The sequence below is a fragment of the Schistocerca nitens genome, chromosome 1 (assembly GCF_023898315.1).
Source record: "Schistocerca nitens isolate TAMUIC-IGC-003100 chromosome 1, iqSchNite1.1, whole genome shotgun sequence".
Classification (NCBI taxonomy): Eukaryota; Metazoa; Arthropoda; class Insecta; order Orthoptera; family Acrididae; genus Schistocerca; species Schistocerca nitens.
In genome coordinates, this window is record NC_064614.1 from 592,089,820 (window position 1) to 592,111,019 (window position 21,200).

The 21,200-nt window shown below is 38.6% G+C and overlaps 1 protein-coding gene across 3 annotated transcripts in view; it reads right to left on the reverse strand.

The window, feature by feature from the left end:
- The window catches only part of LOC126255978 (tumor susceptibility gene 101 protein), a 177,506-nt gene that overhangs the window by 37,670 nt on the left and 118,636 nt on the right, over positions 1-21,200 (reverse strand). For all 3 annotated transcript variants that reach the window (XM_049955444.1, XM_049955446.1, XM_049955445.1), the window contains one exon: positions 7,824-8,057. In XM_049955444.1, coding sequence (XP_049811401.1) covers positions 7,824-8,057 — 234 coding nt within the window. The remainder of the gene's footprint in view (positions 1-7,823; positions 8,058-21,200) is intronic.

Genomic DNA, 21,200 nt, shown 5'->3' on the forward strand with positions numbered 1-21,200 from the left:
TTTCCAATGATTAATGTGATTATGAAGAGAAGTACAAAATGAGTCCTAAAATGGAAATAAAATGTTTCTGGAGCCATAACCATGTAACATTTTCTTTCTCTCTACGTGAGAAATGTTCGCTGAAAGTTTAGTTCTACCTTTTTGCTACTCCTAATACATAATGTTTTTGAAAAATTTGTACACATGTAACCACAGTGATTAACAAAAGCTGAAGGGTAATATTATGAATGCAAAACAAACATACATAAATGAATAATAACATCATAAAATCCAACCTTTCCTTTAACAGCACCTACTGAATGGAAAACTCTAATTAATAACATCACTAATTAAAGTTGGATACAGCAGCCAGAAGTAAAACTCGACGAAAGTACCAAGCATTTACATCACAGGCTTACAACAGTTGGACATTTACTTTGTAAATAAAAAGAACACGGGCAAAATCAGTATTTGGCTATGAATTATATACAGTCTATCTGACCTGTTATATCTGTACTGTGCATTACTTACCTAAGATGCAAATAAACGGATCCACACATTTGGGAACATGGAAGTAGGACAGTGCCTAAAAATTAAATCCACAATGACTGTCACACCAGATCTAGGTTTCTACAAATAACAGGATATGAAACCAGGAGTGACATCTGTTCTACATCATCATTATCATATCATCATCATAATCATCATCAACTGCTCCTGACTCCAGCAAGTTGGGTGTAGTTGGATATGGGTGGATAGAACATCCTAGGAGCAGCTCAAACATATTGGCTTGTTGCAATAACAATTATACATTTATTGCCAATGCCTTTCTCACAAATATCATGAAATTTCCTGTCAAATATTTTCCCTGGTATAGCTATTTCAAAATACTGTATCAGGATTCTATGTAAAGACATTAGTTCCCTATTACCATGCCAGTATAGTCTTTCAAGCTCTATTATGCCATTTAAGCTCCTTTCCAGATGAAGCTACTGCCATGTTTCCACATATTAATTTATCCTTCAATTTTTCTTGAAAGCAAGACTGGAGGAACTGCACTTCATTTGCCTGGTGATGATTACTGGTATTGCGGTAACGATGCTGTATCCAAGACAAGTTGCTTTTTGCAAATCTTTAAAATAATAGGGAAGTTTTGTAACACAGTAACTGATGAATAATGTGACAGAATTTGGAAGTTATTTTCTTTCTGTTGGCAATTTCCTGAGAGAGGGTATCGCTTGAAGAGACAATATTGTCTACATACTTGAAATTGTCATCTATAAAGATCTTTTCATTTCCAACATTCAAAAGGGTTGTTTTTGGATTTCTGGTCATTTCCACGCCAACTCTTTGTTCTACTGATGATCACTCCTATTTTCTGGAATTCAGTTTGCTGCAGATTAATTTTTAAAGAACTTCCATTTCACCCCATTACACGACATGATCAGCGAAAACTGAGGCATTTGTATTACGGTTCTTTTATTTTACTGCTTTTATTACTTTGTTCATCATAACAACGAAGAGATGTGGTGACAAGCAACCTCCTAATTGGACTCCACTTTAAGTTTTGAACCATTTTCATCATCTCGCATGGATCTGTATGCACACTTATCATTTCTATACAGTTCTTCAGAACAAAAGATCAGTATGTACTTTTTTTGTCACCAACATTTCCACATAAGTTTACATGGTACACAGTCTCATGCCTCTTCATGTTTAAGAATATGAGTATGATTCACTGGATTTTCTCAGTGTTTTTCAAATAGCATTCTCTCACCAAAAATGAGATCTATTGTTGATCTGTTAGTTCTATAACCATCCTGTTCCTCCAGCAATTAAGGTTCCATGGATTTCCTCAATCTATTCCCCGGGATGGACTCATCTTTTTAACCCACGAGACAGAAGGTTTGCGCTTTTGTAGTTTACACATTTCTTTTAGTCACTGTTCTTAAACAACAGATTGATCATTACCAGTTCCAATCACTGAGTACTTCAGTATCTTGCCAGCTTTTGTTCACCACTCACACCCCATATATTCTTTGTTTCCCATGTCTGTCAAATGCTTTAATACTTTCCACACCAAATTCATTAAATCCAGCAAATTTACTAGTTTTCATTTTACGGGCTGAAGCTTCCATGTACAATCAGGTCAGAAGGCTACTGTTATTAAATCCAGAAATTTGAGAATATAGTCTTGTTGATGTCCACTTTATTCTCAGCTTAATAATTAACCAAAATACATTCTGAATTCCTATTTTTTTGCCACCTTTCCATTTGAAAGTTCTATTGATCTGACGAATTTACTAAACTCCTCCAGTTCTTGACAACACTGTTTGAAAGTTCCTTATTTTCATCTTTAACTGTTCTGTCATATCTTCTCTGCATTTATGTTTCAGATCCTATTGTTGATCGTTAGTTCTATAACCATCCTGTTCCTCCTGCAATTAAGGTTCCATGGATTTCCTCAATCTATTCTCTGGGATGGACTCATCTTTTTAACCCACGAGACAGAAGGTTTGCGCTTTTGTAGTTTACACATTTCTTTTAGTCACTGTTCTTAAACAATAGATTGATCATTACCAGTTCCAATCACTGAGTACTTCAATATCTTGCCAGTTTTTATTCACCACTCACACTCCATATATTCTTTGTTTCCCATGTCTGTCAAATGTCTAACCTGTTCTTTTAATATATAATGGCACTTAAGGTTATTTCTGGTAGAACAATTTGATATTTTGGATGAAAAGCAAACAAGGGAAACAAAATGAAATCTGTCTGCTTTTGCACCCTTGAAGCATTATTTTACTTCATCATTCCACTGCATTTTTTCTTTTGTTTATCTTATATTGTTTTGGCATCTACATAATGACATACCTGTTCCTACTACTAACTCTGAAAGAGTATCCCACACTTCATTTAAGGACCTTAGCTCATCTTCTGACAAGCTGTGAATCTGGTCTCTGAACTCTTCTGTTACACTCATTTGAGAGTGTAATGAAGTTTCAATATTTTATTATCTTCTATTACAGTCTTTCTGGTGTCTTCACATTGCATTATCTGCAACTAACAGTCTATTATTTACATGTAAGTGTTATTTTGATATCAATGATAGTTTTCCAAACTGCTAGGTCTTATTCCTGAAACTTCCAGAGTGGTGTATAAATAATGGAAGGAGTAAAGGTAACCACTCAGCATACAGCTGAGGCATTTAGTGAATGATAGGCACATAAACAAGACTGTTCTTGTTACTAATCTTTCTTACAATGTCCTCTACTGGGGGTATCATGCTAACAAAACACTGTGTATGTGAGAGTTTTTTTTAATTGAATTACTTTCTCATGTTCCAATCCCTTTCACAATCTAATCCATCGTATCTCAATTCAAAATCCCACATAACTGTTTTAGAGCAACACGGCAGTTTCCTATACCTACATTTAATTTTCTTTCCTACGTTTGATTCCTTTATCAGCAAGTCAGAAGAAGGAAATCTCAAACTGCTCAGTTAGGACCCATTCCTCGAGAATAATGTAAAAATTTTCCAGTTCTCATTAATGACCCATACACTTGAACTTTAACTGTATAGAAAAAGTATAAGTAGTATAAGGAGGGAGGAATATAGATTTATTCTTTTCAAATGAAGCTGAATATTCACCTTCATGCTGCTCAAGTAGACAACGAAAAACTTTTCAAATAAGAGAAAAAATTATCTTTATATAGGTGTCACCTTTATTTTCGTCTTGTAAAATTTAATGGAAATACATAACTTACATTACAGATATTTATGCAGATCATTATCAGTGAACAAAAAAGCGTACTGAATTTTTCTAAAGGAAACATATGGGGTTAAAAAGTACCTGGTTGAAAAGAATCACACTGGTACAAAATCATGACTCTATTAACTTGGGTGCTCTGACCATGGACCTTGCCGTTGGTGGGGAGGCTTGCATGCCTCAACGATACAGATAGCCGTACCGTAGGTGCAACCACAACGGAGGGGTATCTGTTGAGAGGCCAGACAAATGTGTGGTTCCTGAAGAGGGTAACAGTCTGGATGATTGACTGATCTGGCCGGGTAACACTATCCAAAAAGGCCTTGCTGTTCTGTACTGCGAACGGCTCAAAGCAAGGAGAAACTACAGCCATAATTTTTCCCGAGAGCATGAACAGCTTTACTGTATGATTAAATGATGATGGCGTCCTGTTGGGTAAAATATTCCGGAGGTAAAATAGTCCCCCATTCGGATCTCCGGGCGGGAACTACTCAAGAGGACGTCGTTATCAGGAGAAAGAAAACTGGAGTTCAACGGATCGGAGCGTGGAATGTCAGATCCCTTAATCGGGCAGGTAGGTTAGAAAATTTATAAACGGAAATGGGTAGGTTAAAGTTAGATATAGTGGGAATTAGTGAAGTTCGGTGGCAGGAGGAACAAGACTCTTGGTCGGGTGAATACAGGGTTATAAACACAAAATCAAATATGGGTAATGCAGGAGTAGGTTTAATAATGAATAAAAAAATAGGAGTACAGGTAAGCTACTACAAACAGCATAGTGAACGCATTATTGTGGCCAAGATAGACACGAAGCTCAAGCCAACTACAGTAGTACAAATTTATGAAACGTATGATGAGATAAAAGAAATTATTCAGGTAATGAAGGAAGACGAAAATTTAATAGTCATAGGTGACTGGAATTCGAGAGTAGGAAAAGGGAGAGAAGGAATTGGGGCTAAGAAATGAAAGAGGAAGCCGCCTGGTAGAATTTTGCGCAGAGCATAACTTAATTATAGCTAACACTTGGTTCAGGAATCATGAAAGAAGATCCCTGGAGATACTAGCAGATATCAGATAGATTATATAATGGTAAGACAGAGATTTAGGGACCAGGTTTTAAATTGAAAGACATTTCCAGGGGCAGATGTGGACTCTGACCACAATCTATTGGTTATGAACTGTAGATTAAAACTGAAGAAACTGCAAAAAGGTGGGAATTTAAGGAGATGGGACCTGGATAAACTGACTAAACCTGAGGTTTTACATGGTTTCAGGGAGAGCATAAGGGAACAATTGACAGGAATGGGGGAAAGAAATACAGTAGAAGAAGAATGGGTAGCTTTGAGGGATGAAATAGTGAAGGCAGCTGAGGATCAAATAGGCGAAAAGACGAGGGCTAGTAGAAACCCTTGGGTAACAGAAGAAATATTGAATTTAATTGATGAAAGGAGAAAATATAAAAATGCACTAAATGAAGCAGGCAAAAAGGAATACAAACGTCTCAAAAATGAGATTGACAGGAAGTGCAAAATGGCTAAGCAGGGATGGCTAGAGGACAAATGTAAGGATGTAGAGGCTTATCTCACTAGGGGTAAGATAGGTACTGCCTACAGGAAAATTAAAGAGACCTTTGGAGAAAGGAGAACCACTTGCATGAATACCAAGAGCATTGATAGAAACCCGGTTCTAAGCAAAGAAGGGAAAGCAGAAAGGTGGAAGGAGTATATAGAGGGTCTATACAAGGGCAATGTACTTGAGGACAATATTATGGAAATGGAAGTGGATGTAGATGAAGATGAAATGAGAGATATGATACTGCGTGAAGAGTTTGACAGAGCACTGAAAGACCTGAGTCAAAACAAGGCCCCCGGAGTAGACAACATTCCATTAGAACTACTGACAGCCTTGGGAGAGCCAGTCCTGACAAAACTCTACCATCTGGTGAGCAAGATGTAGGAGACAGGCAAAATACCCTCAGACTTCAAGAAGAATACAATAATTCCAATCCGAAAGAAAGCAGGTGTTGACAGATGTGAAAATTACCAAACTATCAGTTTAATAAGTCACAGCTGCAAAAATACTAACGCGAATTCTTTACAGACGAATGGAAAAACTGATAGAAGCCGGCCTTGGGGAAGATCAGTTTGGATTCCGTAGAAATGTTGGAACACGTGATGCAATACTGACCCTACGACTTATCTTAGAAGCTAGATTAAGGAAAGGCAAACCTACATTTCTAGCATTTGTAGACTTAGAGAAAGCTTTTGACAATGTTGACTGGAATACTCTCTTTCAAATTCTGAAGGTGGCAGGGGTAAAATACAAGGAGCGAAAGGCTATTTACAATTTGTACAGAAACCAGATGGCAGTTATAAGAGTCGAGGGACATGAAAGGGAAGCAGTGATTGGGAAGGGAGTGAGACTGGGTTGTAGCCTCTCCCTGATGTTATTCAATCTGTATATTGAGCAAGCAGTAAAGGAAACAAAAGAAAAGTTCAGAGTAGGTATTAAAATCCATGGAGAAGAAATAAAAACTTCGAGGTTCGCCGATGACATTGTAATTCTGTCAGAGACAGCAAAGGACTTAGAAGAGCAGTTGAGCGGAATGGACAGTGTCTTGAAAGGAGGGTATAAGATGAACATCAACAAAAGCAAAACGAGGATAATGGAATGTAGTCGAATTAAGTCAGGTGATGCTGAGGGAATTAGATTAGGAAATGAGACACTTATAGTAGTAAAGGAGTTTTGCTATATGGGGAGCAAAATAACTGATGATGGTCAAAGTAGAGAGGATATAAAATGTAGACTGGCAATGGCAAGGAAAGTGTTTCTGAAGAATAAAAATTTATTAACATCGAGTATAGATTTAAGTGTCAGGAAGTCGTTTCTGAAAGTATTTGTATGGAGTGTAGCCATGTATGGAAGTGAAATGTGGACAATAAATAGTTTAGACAAGAAGAGAATAGAAGCTTTACAAATGTGGTGCTACAGAAGAATGCTGAAGATTAGATGGGTAGATCACATAACTAATGAGGAGGTATTGAATAGAATTGGGAAGAAGAGGAGCTTGTGGCACAACTTGACTAGAAGAAGGGATCGGTTGGTAGGACATGTTCTGAGACATCGAGGGATCACCAATTTAGTATTGGAGGGCAGCGTGGAGGGTAAAAATCGTAGAGGGAGACCAAGAGATGAATACACTAAGCAGATTCAGAAGGATGTAGGCTGCAGTAGGTACTGGGAGATGATGAAGCTTGCACAGGATAGAGTAGTGTGGAGAGCTGCATCAGACCAGTCTCAGGACTGAAGACCACAACAACAACAACAACTCTGACAACCCAAATTAATACAGTCATGATTTTGTACCAGGTACTTTAATACCATAGGTTTCCTTGAGAAAAATCACTATACTTTTTTAAATTAATTCACATATTCAATTTCATAAATTCCATCATGAAGGAAAACTTTCAGGAACATGGACTAGACAAGTTATACATCAACAGGCAGAAGCAGCCCTGCAGGTTGTTTCTGTAAAGCATACTAACAACAAATTACAATTAGTGCTAATCTACTCTCACTGCTAATTATGAAAATTAGATTTGGATTTTATATATATTAGATGAAAAGTAACTACTTTGGGAGAAAAAGAACCACTGCTCTTTTTCGTACACTACCCAGCTGTTGTTTCTCTCTACAAGTTAATACTAAGAATTTATATAACTTTTCTGATTTCTGAGAGCACTATCATCTGTCTACATACTGGAAAAGGAAAAAACCTGTGTAAGACTGTATTAACTCAATGTAGATCCATAAGTCCAAATATTCTGTTAAATTATTTTGTTTTTGAATATCTGTGGATCCCCAATTTCCTACATTTTTCTACCAACAGCCTGTTAAAAACTTTAAAAACTTTTGCATCAGAATATAAAACTCCGTACTGAACCTTGGACATGTAAGGGCAAATCCTCATGGCAAATGTATGAGAAAGAAATTAAAACTTTTGCTAAAGAACAGTCCAAGAGAAAAAAGTACAGTGTAAATCAGTTAACTTGTCTCTTAAATGACCCACTTTACCTGTTCCTTCTCCAATCTTGTTATAATGTCATCAAGTTTATTTTTGCCCTGAGTTAGTTCCTGCTGGGTACGAGTCAGAGTTTCTATCTCGGCCTGCATTTGAGAGAACTGTTCTCGAAGTCTACGGCGCACTTTATCTTCAACAGCGGATAGCAAAGAAGCTCTGATGTGTTCTTCTGTGATGGTTCCAGTTGTTCCACCAGAATTCCCCGAAGAGTTTGTGGGTGGAGAGGACTGTAAATTAAGCAAAAGTATGTCATAAATAATGGTGAATTGTAAAGCCTTGACAGCATAACGATATTATTATTACTACTACTACTATTACTACTACTACTGCTACTACTACTACTACTAAATAATAATAATAATAATAATAATAATAATAATAATAATCTTCACAGAAGAGACTGCTCAAGACTGGTAGATGGCCTTAATCCGTCCACTGCAGAAAGCAGGAGACAAAACCGATGTGAACAATTACAGAGGCATTTCTCTCCTATTGGTCACCTATGAAATTTTATCAAAAAGAATTATTAGCTTGGGCAGACCAGCAACTACTCAACTTTCAAACTGGTGAATATCAATGCGATTTTAGAAAGAATAAATCATGTTTAAAATAGATTGTCAACCAAAAGTCAATAATAATAATGTATCTGAAAAGAAGATCTACAATTTTTGTTAATCATTTACATTAAGTTCAGGGAAGCTTATGACTCACGTGAAAGAGTCACTGTTCGAAATACTCAATGTAATGGGCTTAGAAAGCAAAATCATAGCTCTAATTAAGTGAATACAAAAACCAATTGTAAAGTGAAATTTCTAGAAGTTTTGAGATCAAAATTGGAGTGCGGCAGGGAGATGGTCTCTCCTTTCTTCTCTGTAATTGTATTCTAGAAAAAGTCAAAAGGGAAGAGAGAATGTCATTAGGAGAAAGTCAATATTAGATTACTAAAGGAACAGTCTAAAAATAGATGGATGACCTAACTATCTTTTTTTAGATTCAGTTGAAACAACCACTAGTCAATTAGAATTGCTTAAAGAACAATCTGGAAAAGCAAATCTTGTTTGAGAAAATCAAATTTATGACAAACATGAAGGCAGCCTCAAACGTAATTGTTGAGCATTTTTTAATATAAACATGAAAGCTTCCTGAAATAATGTTTTATTAATTAATCAGTACGTATTACCCCAGAACCCATAATCACCACTGATTACAATACAAAGGAGTAAACAAAAAAGCTGTCGATATCAATTTACATATCTCAACATGTACCCTTAAACTGACATCAACACACAGTATGAAGTCTAAATGTACAGTTACTCCTTCATTTTCTTCACAAAGCTACAGTTTCTTATACATGTTCCATGTCTGGCATTGATAAGTGATTTTGTGAAACCATCGGCTAACATTTCTTCAGAAGCAGATGATCAACATCAATTACACCTAACTCCAAGGGCTTTCTTATAAAAGGATACTTTATATGTTTGGATCTACAGTTTGTCACTAGATTCTTGTCTAACTGAATCATTCCTTTGTTATTACAGTATGACTTGATGACTTTGGTTGTATCACTTTGAGACTGGCACTTTCTATCTGATTGTCCGTTTGCATATGGTACTTGGTTTTTCAGTTTTCGCCATGTGTATGAAAGAAGCACGCCTATTGCAAATGTGAATCTTTCCTTGTTTGTTTAGATGTAAACGATGAGTTTTAGATTCATTTCTTTTCAGCTGTTCGATTTCGAAATTCACAGATAATCTCCTCCTACACACGCCTGTGGCAGTGTTGATTTTTTCTAACATAATGTGGTTTGCAGCTTTGATTTTTCCATTTAGAACTTGTACGTCATGTCTAAGAGGTATTGGATGAATTATTACATTTGTTTTTTGCGTGAGTTTAAGTATGTATTCCAAAGAATCTTTCATGTTGTTGTTGTTGTTGTTGTTGTTGTTGTGGTCTTCAGTCCTGAGACTGGTTTGATGCAGCTCTCCATGCTACTCTATCCTGTGCAAGCTTCTTCATCTCCCAGTACCTACTGCAACCTACATCCTTCTGAATCTGCTTAGTGTATTCATCTCTTGGTCTCCCTCTACGATTTTTACCCTCCACGCTGCCCTCCAATGCTAAATTTGTGATCCCTTGATGCCTCAAAACATGTCCTACCACCCGATTCCTTCTTATAGTCAAGTTGTGCCACAAGCTCCTCTTCTCCCCAATCCTATTCAATACCTCCTCATTAGTTATGTGATCTACCCACCTTATATTCAGCATTCTTCTGTAGCACCACATTTTGAAAGCTTCTATTTTCTTCTTGTCTACACTAGTTATCATCCATGTTTCACTTCCATACATGGCTACACTCCATACAAATACTTTCAGAAACGACTTCCTGACACTTAAATCTATACTCGATGTTAACAAATTTCTCTTCTTCAGAAACGATTTCCTTGCCATTGCCAGTCTATACATTTTATCTCCTCTCTACTTCGACCATCATCAGTTATTTTACTCCCTAAATAGCAAAACTCCTTTACTACTTTAAGTGTCTCATTTCCTAATCTAATTCCCTCAGCATCACCCGATTTAATTTGACTACATTCCATTATCCTCGTTTTGCTTTTGTTGATGTTCATCTTATACCCTCCTTTCAAGACACACTCCATTCCGTTCAACTGCTCTTCCAAGTCCTTTGCTGTCTCTGACAGAATTACAATGTCATCGGCGAACCTCAAAGTTTTTACTTCTTCTCCACGAATTTTAATGCCTACTCTGAATTTTTCTTTTGTTTCCTTTACTGCTTGCTCAATAAACAGATTGAATAACATCAGGGAGAGGCTACAACCCTGTCTCACTCCTTTCCCAACCACTGCTTCCATTTCATGCCCCTCGACTCTTACAACTGCCATCTGGTTTCTGTACAAATTGTAAATAGCCTTTCGCACCCTGTATTTTACCCCTGCCACCTTCAGAATTTGAAAGAGAGTATTCCAGTTAACATTGTCAAAAGCTTTCTCTAAGTCTGCAAATGCTAGAAACGTAGGTTTGCCTTTTCTTAATCTTTCTTCTAAGATAAGTCGTAAGGTTAGCATTGCCTCACGTGTTCCAACATTTCTACAGAATCCAAACTGATCTTCCCCGAGGTCCGCTACTACCAGTTTTTCATTCGTCTGTAAAGAATTCGCGTTAGTATTTTGCAGCTGTGACTTATTAAACTGATAGTTTGGTAATTTTCACATCTGTCAACACCTGCTTTCTTTCGGATTGGAATTATGATATTCTTCTTGAAGTCTGAGGGTATTTCGCCTGTCTCCTACATCTTGCTCACCAGATGGTAGAGTTTTGTCATGACTGGCTCTCCCAAGGCCATCAGTAGTTCTAATGGAATGTTGTCTACTCCGGGGGCCTTGTTTCGACTCAGGTCTTTCAGTGCTCTGTCAAACTCTTCACGCAGTATCGTATCTCCCATTTCGTCTTCATCTACATCGTCTTCCATATCCATAATATTGTCCTCAAGTACTTCGCCCTTGTATAAACCCTCTATATACTCCTTCCACCTTTCTGCCTTCCCTTCTTTGCTTAGAACTGGGTTGCCATCTGAGCTCTTGATATTCATACAAGTGGTTCTCCTTTCTCCAAAGGTCTCTTTAATTTTCCTGTAGGCAGTATCTATCTTACCCCTAGTGAGACAAGCCTCTACATCCTTACATTTGTCCTCTAGCCATCCCTGCTTAGCCATTTTGCACTTTCTGTCGATCTCATTTTTGAGACGTTCGTATTCCCTTTTGCCTGCTTCATTTACTGCATTTTTATATTTTCTCCTTTCATCAATTAAATTCAATATTTCTTCTGTTACCCAAGGATTTCTATTAGCCCTCGTCTTTTTACCTACTTGATCCTCTGCTGCCTTCACAACTTCATCCCTCAGAGCTACCCATTCTTCTTCTACTGTATTTCTTTCCCCCATTCCTGTCAATTGTTCCCTTATGCTCTCCCTGAAACCATGTAAAACCTCTGGTTTAGTAAGTTTATCCAGGTCTCATCTCCTTAAATTCCCACCTTTTTGCAGTTTCTTCAGTTTCAATCTGCAGTTCATAACCAATAGATTGTGGTCAGAATCCACATCTGCCCCTGGAAATGTCTTACAATTTAAAACCTGGTTCCTAAATCTCTGTCTTACCATTATATAATCTATCTGATACCTTTTAGTATCTCCAGGATTCTTCCAGATATACAACCTCCTTTTATGATTCTTGAACCAAGTGTTAGCTATAATTAAGTTATGCTCTGTGCAAAATTCTACAAGGCGGCTTCCTCTTTCATTTCTTCCCCCCAATCCATATTCACCTACTATGTTTCCTTCTCTCCCTTTTCCTACTGACGAATACCAGTCACCCATGACTATTAAATTTTCGTCTCCCTTCACTACCTGAATAATTTCTTTTATCTCGTCACACATTTCATCCATTTCTTCATCATCTGCAGAGCTAGTTGGCATATAAACTTGTACTACTGTAGTAGGCATGGGCTTTGTCTCTATCTTGGCCACAATAATGCGTTCACTATGCTGTTTGTAGTAGCTAACCCGCACTCCTATTTTTTTATTCATTATTAAACCTACTCCTGCATTACCCCAATTTGATTTTGTATTTATAACCCTGTAATCACCTGACCAAAAGTCTTGTTCCTCCTGCCACCGAACTTCACTAATTCCCACTATATCTAACTTTAACCTATCCATTTCCCTTTTTAAATTTCTAACCTACCTGCCCGATTAAGGGATCTGACATTCCACGCTCCGATCCGTAGAACGCCAGTTTTCTTTCTCCTGATAACGACGTCCTCTTGAGTAGTCCCCACCCGGAGATCCGAATGGGGGACTATTATACCTCCGGAATATTTTACCCAAGAGGACACCATCATCATTTAATCATACAGTAAAGCTGCATGTCCTCGGGAAAAATTACGGCTGTAGTTTCCCCTTGCTTTCAGCCGTTCGCAGTACCAGCACAGCAATGCCGTTTTGGTTAATGTTACAAGGCCAGATCAGTCAATCATCCAGACTGTTGCCCCTGCAACTACTGAAAAGGCTGCTGCCCCTCTTCAGGAACCACATGTTTGTCTGGCCTCTCAACAGATACCCCTCTGTTGTGGTTGCACCTACGGTACGGCCATCTGTATCGCTGAGGCACGCAAGCCTCCCCACCAATGGCAAGGTCCATGGTTCATGTTCCTCTGCAATTATCCAGAGGTTTATCAGTGTCATTTGTGCCACCAATAATGATTAAAGTATCGTTGATGGAGAAGTTATCAGTTAATTTGTCTGCGTTTTTCACAACTTCCTTAATTGGTGCCCCTTGTTTTATAATACTTTGCACACTGAATTTTTTGCCTATTTCATCTTTTAGTATACTCCCACAGTTTCTGCCATGACTGTCACTTAAAACAAGAACTTTATTTCCTTTTGCAGCAGTTGTTTGAGGCCTAACAGATCGCGAGTTTTCACACAAATCATGGTTACAGTGTTTCACTGCATTTTGCTCATTATGAGGTATTTGTGCTTTTGAATCCTTGATTTTAAACTTCATAGCACTGTTTTCTTCTTTCTTCTTGCAACACTTTTTTAACTTTGTTCTTGATCACTTGAGACCACTCGTCAGAAAAGGGCATGGTTTCTGGCGGAATTTTTGGCGCACTTTTCTTTATCAGCGGTTCACATTTTGGTGTTTGAAGTTTAGTAATTTCCATTTTTAGTGTACTGATAATAGACTGGATACTCGTTCGTGTAGTTTCAATATTTCATCCTTACAATTTGCACATGGTTTCGTTTTACTGGCAATATTCACATTTTTCCTAGGAGAAGCACGATATACTTTTGCACTGGGTGCCATCTTCACACATACTATAGATTCTGTCTCCATTTGCCCACACAAATCAGAATGTACTAAGTCTGAGATGTGTTTAAAATATCTTTAGCTGGGTTTGAGTGGAAGATGTGAGTGTTTTCCCACAATGCATTAACTCAAGGCGATCTTTAGTCACAATAACTTCATTTAGTCCCATTGAAACCTTTGATAATTTCTGTATACTTTTGCAATTCATATGTCCTTGCCAATGATGCCATAAGATTCAACTATCTTTTGTATAGTAGCACCGTTTCACTTCATTTGTATTCAAACAATAGATTCCACTCTTAGGCTTTGCTTTGGCAATTAGTTCACCTTCTGTGTTGTAGATGAATCCACCTTTTTTGTTAAAAATGACTTTATACCCTTTGTTTATAATTTTACTAACAGAGCAAATTTACACGTGAGTCTGAGGTATGAATCACATCAGATGTATCTTCTTCTATAGTTTTATCACCAGTGTAGAAGGTCAGATGAACACTTCCAGTAGTCTCTGCTACTAAGCCATCATCTCCCACAATGGTCGCTGAACTATTACATGGCTTGGCATTATGAAGCTTCCTTCCATCATTTGAAATATGAGTCAAGGCACAGGAGTCTAAGAACCACATATCCTTTTCGTGAGACTGTTTAACACCAGCTGCACAAAAAACTTTCTTTTGATTTGACTGTTTCCTAAATACATATCTGTCATCATCATTTTTTGATGAGCTTTCTCCTTTTACATCTTCGCTAGAACAATTGTTAGCAGAATGATTTGGTTTGTTGCACTTGTACCATTTAATAACACATTTTGTAGGCCTCTGTTTATTTGCATATACAGCAGATTCTTCATTTCCATTTGGGTCTTTAGGTTTGATGTCTTGTAACAGTTTCACTTTAATACAATCTCCTGATACATGTACAAATGTTTTCAAGTGCCACTATAATAGGCCGATAATGATCAGTTAATCCAGCCAGGAACAAAGTTCCTATCCAGTCTTCACTCAGCAGAAACTTCATTTCATTTAACTTAAACATGGTCATTATTATTCAATTGGCATAGTCATCTATGACTTGCATTTATCTAATTTGGTTGTGATTAATATCTAAGCAAGCCCACTCCACGTAAGAGTCCTGAGTCTTCAAATGCCTTTTACAAGGCTGTCCAAGCTTCTGCTGCCATATTTGTGTCCCTTATATGGGGATACTTCATCTTGTTGATGAAAAGTATAATATGTGAATGTGCCTTTTTTGTCTCTCTTCTTCCAAAAATTGTCTCCTCTCGTCAGATGCAAAGAAGGGTTTTCTACACCATCCTATAATTCGTCATGGACAAAATACGCCTTCATGGCAAATTTTCATATTGAATCATTTTCATGCCCCATCAGCTTTTCAACCACTGGAAGTTCAGTTAGGGCTGTACCACTCATTTTTAACCTTCAGTGAGGAAAAAAAGTTGGCAGTCTGCACACATGAATGATCAATCAACAAAAAATTAATGATCAGCATACACGTAACTTCCAAACCGGCTCTGGACTTCCACGCACGACTTCAATTGTAATATTTATAAAACGTGACTTTCACACCTGTGTCTGGGCTCAATCTTTTGTTCAGCATTTTTTAACATACGCATGAAATTTTTCTGAAATAACATATTATTTATTAATCAGTACGTGAATAACAACAACTACACACCTCAAAATGCATAATCACCACCAAGTAATTACAACACAATGGAGTAAACAATAACATCTGTCTACATCAATTTACATATCTCAACAATAAAAACGGAATAAGGAGAAATTGAGAGAACTAACACATTCAATTATCTAGAAGAGGTAATTAAACACGATATTTTGGAGAAGGAAGCCATTAAGGCAAGAGTTAATAAGACAAAAACAGCATATTACCTACCTAAGGAAATATATAATAAGAAATCAGTACCCATCAATGCTAAACTTAAACCCTAATCTACAGTAATTCATTCCGAAGCACTTTATGCAGCAAAATGTTTAACCCTAAACAGAGAGGTGATGAGGGAAGCACTGGAAATCACAGAAAGAAAAATAACAAGGTAAATTTTGCGACTTGTTAAAGATCAAACGTAATACAGAAGACATCGTAATAGTGAATTTTATATATTGAAGAAATTACAGGCATATTATGAAAAGAAGACCATCTTTCTACAGCCACATCCAATAGACTGACAAGAAGACTGTTCAAACAATGGAAAATCCAGGATGGAATGTAACAACACCAGATAAGGAAAGTTGCTACTCACCATATAGCAGAGATGCTGAGTCGCGATTGGCACAACAAAGAGATTCACACAATTATAACTTTCGTCCATTAAAACCTTTGTCAGCAGTAGACACACATACACACACGTGCACACACACACTCACGCAAACACAACTAGCACACACGTCTGCAGTCTCAGAGAGCTGAAATCACACTGGCAGTGTGCTCACAACTGTTACAGCATTTATTTGAAGGAAACCTGATTTGCGTCCTTACAGTGGCGTTACTAGCACTACTCAAATGCAACTGCGATGAAATCTGTATAGACATCTTTCAGATATAGAAACAGTCTACCAACATTAGTTTATATTGCACATCTCCTCGTTGGTGTTGCAATTTCTTTCTTCTTTTTTTTTTTTTCCCCCTATCAGTGTACTGTGTGTGTCGCTTTCCCAACTTAATAGAAAGCAGGAGGTAAGTAACATCTGAAGGTGCTACTTTACCAGTAGGAATGTTAAATAAAACATTTTTATCAATACTATCATTAAATGGATTGAGGGTATTTTTAACTGCTTTAATAACGCTGTGAGGGAGCTGCAGTTTTGGGAGCGAATGGCTGTGTGTCTCGACAACTGCTGGCATAGAAACAAAATCATGACAACACTAAGTTTTGCCTACTTTTGCTAAGGCAACGCTATTCCATCATATTCACAATAAAATTATCTCCTTCTTTTACATGATGATATAAGGAAATCTGAAGAGGGCAGTTTACTCATACACAGTTGCTTGTTACCACCTGAAAACCTCTCATTATTGCCTGGTAAAGGATAGGCAACCATACTTCCGCATTTTATTTATATCTTTTACTCTTGATTGGTGCTAAATTTTTCAGAAAGTGTAACTACGGAAAAAATTCATTAAATAAATTTTAATTAAAAACAGCTTAGCAGGGATATGGGGTGGCAACCCTGGAACTTCAGAATTGCACAAGTGGGAACACTTTGTACAACGTATCATCTGTTCCCATAAAAACCCAGCTTAAACCTCCAGACGACCCTGTGTCCCACCTACCTATCCCCTTCCCTGTTCACATTCCAGTACCAAACATGTCTATCCTGGCAAAGGGTCTGTAAGTCCTTACCCCTTCTCTATCCCCACCCCCACTCTCTCTCACACCTCCAGCACAACTTCCTGACACTGCGCTTAACACCTTAACACCCTTATCCTGTCCCTAGCAAATTAATGCATGCTCCATCTGGCAGCATTAGCCTCGTGTGTGTGTGTGTGTGTGTGTGTGTGTGTGTGTGTGTGTGTTTGTCCGAAAGCTTTAATATTTCAGCGGTCTTTTTCGTTATGTCTGTTTGCAACTCAACGTCTCCTCCATACAATGCTCACTTACATTTCAATGAAATTAAAAAGCACAGGGCTTAAAAGCAAAATGACAAAAGGAAATGGCAAAAAGAAAAGTCAATAAAAATTATACAGCCAAGCAATCCGAAAATTCTGAACATTAAAAAAATATGAAAAACAGATTGCTGAGGTAACACACAGTTAGATTTGCCTGCAGGAAAGTATTTAGCAATCTTTACAATGGCTGTGGTTTGCCAATAAAGGAAGTGTGTGATCAATTGAACTTTGCAGCAAGGACCTAATAGGACATACATCTGAATTTTAAATTTCTATGCATTGTTTCTATGCATTAAGTCCATTCTGTTATTTTTTAGTAGAATTGGTTGGGTGCAGATCTGGTGTAGTACCAGAAAAATAAAATGAAATTAAACATGAATCATTTGCACACTGATGTTCTGAAATGGGAGGAATGTTAAGGTTTAAAAGAATTAGCAAGAGCTATCATGGACAAGTACTCAAAAAATGGCAGACTAAAACAAAATATACATGAACTGCTGTTAATCATTCGTGAGGAGTAATGCAAGCCTTGTTTCAAATTCAGAGAACTATTTGCTATAAGACTTCTTCAATAGGTCAGTGGATCAGTTCAGTATTGTACTGGCACTAAATTTTAGTTACTACAAGATTTACAGAGAGAATTAACACAAATATACAAAAGTGAACCAGTCCAGATAGCCAAGCACATTAGATTCCCTGCTTCCAGGACACAAGGAGGTGCTTTGGGCCTATCTCAAATCTGCTCAGTGGATTAATGACAGGAACCAGTGTGTCAGCCAGCCTGGATGGGGTTGTTAGGTTTCCCACATACACTTAGATAAATGCCAAACTAGTTCACAGGTTCTGCCTCATTTACATGATGTGCTAAAACTTTCACAAACAGTGTCACACTTGACTATGCAATATACACCAGATGCAGACAAAGAGTTGGTAGCTTTGGGGGAGGAGAACAGACAGCGAGGTCATCGGTCTCATTGGATTAGGGAAGGAAGTCGGCCGTGCCCTTTGAAAGGAACCATCCCAGCATTTACCTGGAGCGATTTAGGGAAATCATGAAAACCCTAAATCAGGATGGCCAGATGCGGGATTGAACCATCATCCTCCCGAATGCGAGTCCAGTATGCAGACAGAAGAGGTAGATGGATTCCTCCCTAGAGAGAGCTGACAGTGGTTTTAAAATGCCTTTGGGAGCGTCGACTCCATCCTAATATTAGCCTATGTACAGGTATGATTCTCCATGAAAATTGGAGAACTTGGAACTGGCAGGCTGTATGACATTGGAATGAATGAACTGATGGGTGGATGGATGGATACAAAAGTGAAGAACATATTGAACATAATGAAAATTGTCCATTTCTGGAAAGAAAAATACAATTACCAGAAAAACTGTTACTGACAACTCTAAAATAAGCACCGGCTTAATAGCAGTGGTATTTAACATAACATGTATCACATAGTGAGCAACTGATATAGGGAATAGTGTACGTAAAAGATCTTCAGGACCCTTTACTACACGAACAACTGGAGGAAAAAGTAGAAGAGAATAAGCTTTCGTTGTGAGAGGATTTCAGGATTCAGGATTTATGGGACTGGTATATCATGGCAAATGCAAACACTATTCCTCCATAATGGAGAAGTAACAGCAGAATCAACAGATGGTTTGAAGACATAACTGTAATCTGGACCACAATATCCACTAACAATTAGTTGGTTTTGTTTTGCTTTAGGTACAAAAAACAACTGCGGTCAAATGTGCCCAAGTCAAAACTATAGAACACGAAGACAGAGAGGAGTTAAAAAAATGGCTATACATCAGTCCCAATTGGCATAAGAGAAGACAGCTAAATACAGGGACATGGAGAAGGGGCTAAAAGAGACTATACAGAAATGGAGGTCCAAAACTAGAAATTAAATGGCCTTCGCCATTTTGCTTTGGCAGATAAAAAGTAAAACATGGTTGACAGCCCGCATCTCATTTGCTAAAATGGTCAATAACTCAAGACGGCAAACCCAAGCGTGGACATAAACAGTTAAAAAATGAGCATTTTGTCAGGAAGTGGCAGACAGTTAAAACTTGGGCACAAGGTGTAAAAAGTGGTGGAATAGTGCCACTTATCAAATGACGATGGTTAAAAAGGCAGTGCCCAATACGCAGCCTAGTTAAAATGACCTCCTCCCGATGGGAGCGTGGAGAGGAGGTCTTCCAAGCTGCTGGGAGCCGCTTAATAAGCTGGAGCTTATTCCTGTGCAGGGAGGACCATTAGTGATGCCAAGGGGTTACCACCTATGACAAACAGCAACACAGGGATCATTGGAGGGAATACAGGAACAAACGGGCTGAGGTATAAGGACTGCAGCCTTGGCACCAGCATCAGCAGCCTCGTTTCCTGGCAGACTGACATGACAAGGAATCCACATAAACATCACAGTGGCTCCACCAAGAGTGAAGCAAGTGACAGTTTTCCTGGACCCGCTGCACTAAGGGATGGGCAGTGTACAATGCAAATAGGCTTTGAAGGGCATTGAGTGAGTCTGAGCAGAGGATGCAATTGAGAAGTCTGTGTCATTGGATGTACTCCAAGGCCTGATACAGGGTGAAGAGCTCAGCTGTAAATACTGAGCAGTGTGCTGGAAGCTGATATCCAAAGACATGGGTGCCAAAGACGAAGCCACACACGACCCCAGGGTCAGTCCAAGAGCCATCAGTGTGTACAAAGGTTGTAATGGGAAGTTCCTTGCGAAGGTAATGACACTGAAGGTGATAGAGTGAGGCTGGAGTAGTGTCTTTAGGAAGGAATGAAAGCTGAGGTTAACATGGGCTGCTTCACGAAGCCAAGGTGGTGGAGGGTTCACACCCACCAGGAAAGTTACAGGTAGTGTGAAGTTAAGTTGCCGTAGCAAGTGCCGAAAGCGGACTCCAGGAGGTAACAGAGAAGAGGGACACGCCCCATACTGGCGATCAAAGGAATCATTGAAGGAGGCAGCATAAAATGGGTGGCCACGCATGGCAGACGAACGGTATGCATACCTGGTGAAGAGAAACTCACGGCGGTAGGACAGTGGTAGTTCAGCAGCTTCAGCATACAGGCTCTCAACTGGGCTATTGTAAAAGGCGCCAGTGGTCAAACGGATGGCACGATGGTGGATAGTGTTGAGACGGCGTAAGAGGGATGGACGGGAAAACGCACAAACAAAGCACCCATACTTAAGTTTCGAATGGACAAGGGACTGGTTCAAATGGAGGAGGGTGGTTCGATCGGCACCCCAGGAAGTACCATTAAGGACATGTAGGACATTGAGTAACTGCGTACAGCGGGCTGCCAGGCAAGACACATGGGAGAACCAAGAGAGTTTACTATCGAGCATGAGCCCCAGAAATTTCATAGTTTCAACAAATGGAAGGGCAACAAGCCCAAGATGTAAAGATGGTGGGAGAAGTAAATTGCGCCACCAGAAATTCATTCAGACGGTTTTGCAGTGGAAAAACAAAAGCCATTGTTCATGTTCCAGGAGTAAAGATGATCTAGACATCACTGAAGATGCCGCTCAGTGAGACAGGTCGGTGGGAAACATCAATAGATGGCAAAATCAATAACAAAAAGGGAGCCAGAGATGCCTGGTGGGAGACACGCCATATAGGGTTAGTGGTGATAGCAAAGAGGACACCGCTCAGGACGGAACCCTGAGGCACACTGTTTTCCTAGATAAAGGTGTCTGATAAGTTTCAACCCACACACACCTTGAAAACTTGGTCTTTTAAAAATTCCTGAAGGAAACAGGGCAGGCTGCCACAGAAATCCCACATTTAAAGAGTAAGGAGGATATCAGTTCTCCAGCAGGTGT